This window comes from Nelumbo lutea, chromosome 4 (assembly GCF_056320005.1).
Source record: "Nelumbo lutea isolate HS-2025 chromosome 4, American lotus-T2T, whole genome shotgun sequence".
In the NCBI taxonomy this organism is placed as follows: domain Eukaryota; kingdom Viridiplantae; phylum Streptophyta; class Magnoliopsida; order Proteales; family Nelumbonaceae; genus Nelumbo; species Nelumbo lutea.
The window spans coordinates 13,448,629-13,452,470 of record NC_142687.1 but is presented as its reverse complement, the minus strand read 5'-3'; the positions used below and the strand labels follow the sequence as shown (position 1 = coordinate 13,452,470).

General features: G+C 40.4%; 1 protein-coding gene across 1 annotated transcript; it reads left to right on the top strand.

The window, feature by feature from the left end:
- Positions 1–645: 645 nt before the first annotated feature.
- LOC148854027 (protein JINGUBANG-like) lies at positions 646–2,778 on the top strand. The gene has a single exon (XM_088982462.1). The coding sequence runs from the start codon at positions 1,365–1,367 to the stop codon at positions 2,673–2,675; it is 1,311 nt and encodes a 436-aa protein (XP_088838588.1). The 5' UTR covers positions 646–1,364; the 3' UTR covers positions 2,676–2,778.
- The last annotated feature ends 1,064 nt before the right edge of the window (positions 2,779–3,842 follow it).

The window sequence follows — 3,842 nt, the reverse complement described above, 5'->3', positions numbered from 1 at the left end:
TTGCTTATATTCAAATTCGAATAATATATTATGTATCGGATGTCTCAATTTTGAATCGAATTTGGAATGCAATCGAATATGAAACGGTGTAAATAAATGAGACTAAAAATAATCAAAATGTTATATATTATTAATAAAATAATTATATGGAACTTAAACCTATGAGAATTTAGTAAAAACATAACATATAACATTCAAAGACCAACTCTACTTGTAGATACAACATAAATTTTAAATGTTTAAATCAAACCGAATCGAATAGGGATGGAATCAGATTTGATCCAATTATAAATGGATCGAATTCGGATCACCTTTAATAGGATTAAATTGAAATACCACTTGCAAATTGCAACCCTAAATGAGGACCAGAATCTTTGAAAACAATCCTGGGAGAAAAAAATTTCAAATGGAAGTGTCTACTGGGCAATTTTGTTTATTCAATTTCTGTCCAGCTACTTCTAAAATGGTTCTTAGACATACCATCACCTTTCTTTTCTTTCATTGATTGTTATTATTATTGAGGAAAAACACATGGAAGATCTATTAAGTTTCCCCCCCCCCCCCCCTTTATTCTACGCAAAAGCCAAAACTTAAGAAATAAGAAAAATTAGTGCAAAGAGTTAATGGCATTTTATTGTCCGGCATTTTGTCAATTAGGTTATGTTTGTAAAGGTTTTTCTACCTTTCCTTTTTTTTTTTTTTACTTTTTCTATCAAACCAAACATAGCCTTAATACACGAGACTTGAAAAGAAACTGTGGTGGGTGAAGTAAGGCCTCCTGTTGTATCATTTCAATGAATAAATAGAAAATAATATTCATGTATATCCTCAAAAGCAAACCCTTTTCATGGGAATGCCCATCTAGATGGAGCCCTCTCATGGCAGCCACCAGTTTCCTCCTCAGTCCTCTCTGCTCTGCAAAGTGCAAACATAAGCCTAGCGACTATTTAATTTCCCTCGTTGATGTGAAGCAAAAACTTTCCAGCCCAGAAAAAGAAAGCCCACATAATAAATAACTGAATAAGTACTCTGAGTTCTGTATATGCGAATTAGTGTACTCAGGAATCAGGATACTCATCTTTATCTTACTGTTCTAGATTTCCAACTGGTCCTGGGAATAATAGAACCATAGATAGAGAGAGAGAGAGAGAGACTCTCTCACCAAATTGACTAGTCTACTCTACTCTGACTACTCCTACACCGTTTTTTGCCTAAATACGCTACTCTCCGAGCTGATCCACTTGTTTTGCTAAAATGCGCCCACCTCCTATGACTCTCCTCAGAATTCCTCTTCTTCTCTCCCTTTTAAATATCTTACCCAATTTCTTCTTCCCATCCTCTCGCTGGCTTGAACCCTTGAGAATATGGGAATTGTGTCATGTCCTTTTGCCTGCAATTCGTATAACGAATCACAATCTCCGTCTAATCACCTTCATTCAAATTCAATCTCTCTCTCTTCTCAGCCCAGCTTACCGTCCGTCCCTTCCCTCACCTCACAATTATCCTTCCACCATCACCACCGCCTACAACATCAGCAGCAGCAGGAACTATCATCAACTACCCACTGTCAATGCATCTCCACCCTCAAAGGCCATTCCTCTTACGTTTTCTCCCTCGTCCTCGCCGGGAAGTTCCTTTGCAGCGGCTCCTCTGACGAAGAGATCCGAGTCTGGCCACGGTACTCACCCATAGCAGCAGCTGACGCTGATGCCCAAGAACCGTCTCTGACCAACAACGTGGTTTCTGTCGGCAAGGGCGCAGTTAAGTCTCTTGTGGTCTCCGGCGACCAACTATTCAGCGCCCACCAGGACCACAAGATCCGTGTATGGAGAATTTATAACGAGGAGACCCACCAAGGCAAGTACAGGTATAGGCGGTTGGCCACGCTTCCCACCCTCAGTGACCGCGTTATGCGATTCCTCCCACCTAAGAACCATGTTCAAGTGCGGCGGCACAAAAGATGCACCTGGGTTCATCACGTCGACACCATTTCAGCACTCGCTCTATCTAGAGATGGCTCACGGCTCTACTCCGTTTCATGGGATCGGACGTTGAAAATTTGGCGAACCTCCGACTTCAAGTGTTTAGAGTCGGTAGGGAGCGCGCACGACGACGCGATCAATGCGTTGGCCTTGTCCAATGATGGGTTCGTCTTCACTGGATCAGCCGACAAGAAAATTAAGGTGTGGAGTAAGTTACCCGCCGACAAGAAGCACTCGTTGGTGACCACACTGGAGAAACATCAGTCCGCCGTTAATGCATTAGCACTCAATACTGATGGGTCTGTGTTGTATTCCGGTGCATGTGATCGATCAATCATAGTGTGGGAGAAAGAGAACGGCGGTGCCGCCGATGGTGGTGGCGGAGGTCAAATGGTGGTTGTGGGTGCGCTCAGGGGACACACCAAGGCAATTCTGTGCTTGGCGGTGGTGTCAGATTTGGTATGCAGCGGTTCGGCTGATAAAACGGTTAGGATATGGAAGAGGGGTGTTGAGAAAAGCTACAGCTGCTTGGCCGTGCTGGAAGGACACAGAGGACCAATCAAGTGCTTGACGGCGTCTACAGCTGCTTATGTTAACACTACCAATTCTTCTGTTACTTGTTATCAGCTTTACAGTGGCAGTTTAGACTGTGATATCAAGGTCTGGCAGCTTTTGGTTCCCCTTCTTCTCTAGTCCGTATCAATTTTTAAATATTCTTCTGCCTTGAGCCATCTGTAAAAAAGTGATTGAGTGAGTGAATAGAGAGCGAGGTTTTTCTCGACCTTTGACTCATCAACATTTCGTGTGCTTGGGGGGATTTGAAATTCGTACTCTACTCAACCTTAATTTGGTGGTTTTAAAGGGTTTAAGGCTGTGTTTGGACTTTGGAGGAGAGAATTTCTTTTTCTTTTCTAAAGCTAACCCGGGGATTTTTGGGGGACGGGGGATAGATTTTAGCTTCCAAAAAAAGCCCATTAAAAAAGACACCCCTCCCCCAAACACAGCCTTAAAGAAGGTGGAGGTTTGGGGAAACGGTGCTATCTTCTCTTGCCAACAACTTCCGTAACATCTTATACAAATTTTAAGTCATATCCATTCAATTCGTATTTCTTATTGCATATGATTCTTTACAGCAGGTGATACCTAACACAGCACATACCTTGGTAGAGTGTTGGAATATATATTGTTGGCAGGTGATCCAGACCCCTTTTCGGTACATGTGATGTATCTTTGCCCTCCACAGGAGGGGTAGGGATATGCTATCAACACTAACAATTGTCGCAAGGGGAGATATTCTCAATGTGAAACTGTAATGAATAGTTGGAACATTATTGGAAGCATTTGTTGGCAACACATCTGAACTCCTCCTCAGGGCGGGTAGGGCGGATAGGGATCAGCTGTTTCAAACAAAATGCTCCGATAATTATGGGATCTGTGTTTTTTACAATAAGGCCCATAAATTTATTATTGGAATAGAATGAGTATAAATATAAATATATATAGTACAAAATAATACAAAATATAAGGTTATTCATTCTAGAATTTATATTTATAATCTTTCCAAACTAAGCCTTAAGGTCATCCTCTCTACTATTTTTTTGTTTTATTTTTCAATTTATTGCCGATGCGTATCAATCACCCAAAATTAAAATGTTGACTACTGTTTTCATTGATTACTTAATTCTTATATGCATGCTAGTTTTGTTATTTTTATAGAAAATATTAAAATAATATTAATAACAAACCATCCAAGCTGAGTAATTAATTTTAGAAATTCCTCTGGACGGTAATAACAATGTAATTAATTTTTGCATTTTATTAACCATAGTATATAATCAATAGATTAAAGGCATTAAAGTC

What these genes read in the sequence shown, in the direction of transcription:
- LOC148854027 (XM_088982462.1), top strand. Translation starts at nt 1,365, where the DNA reads ATGGGAATTGTGTCATGTCCTTTTGCCTGCAATTCGTATAACGAATCA.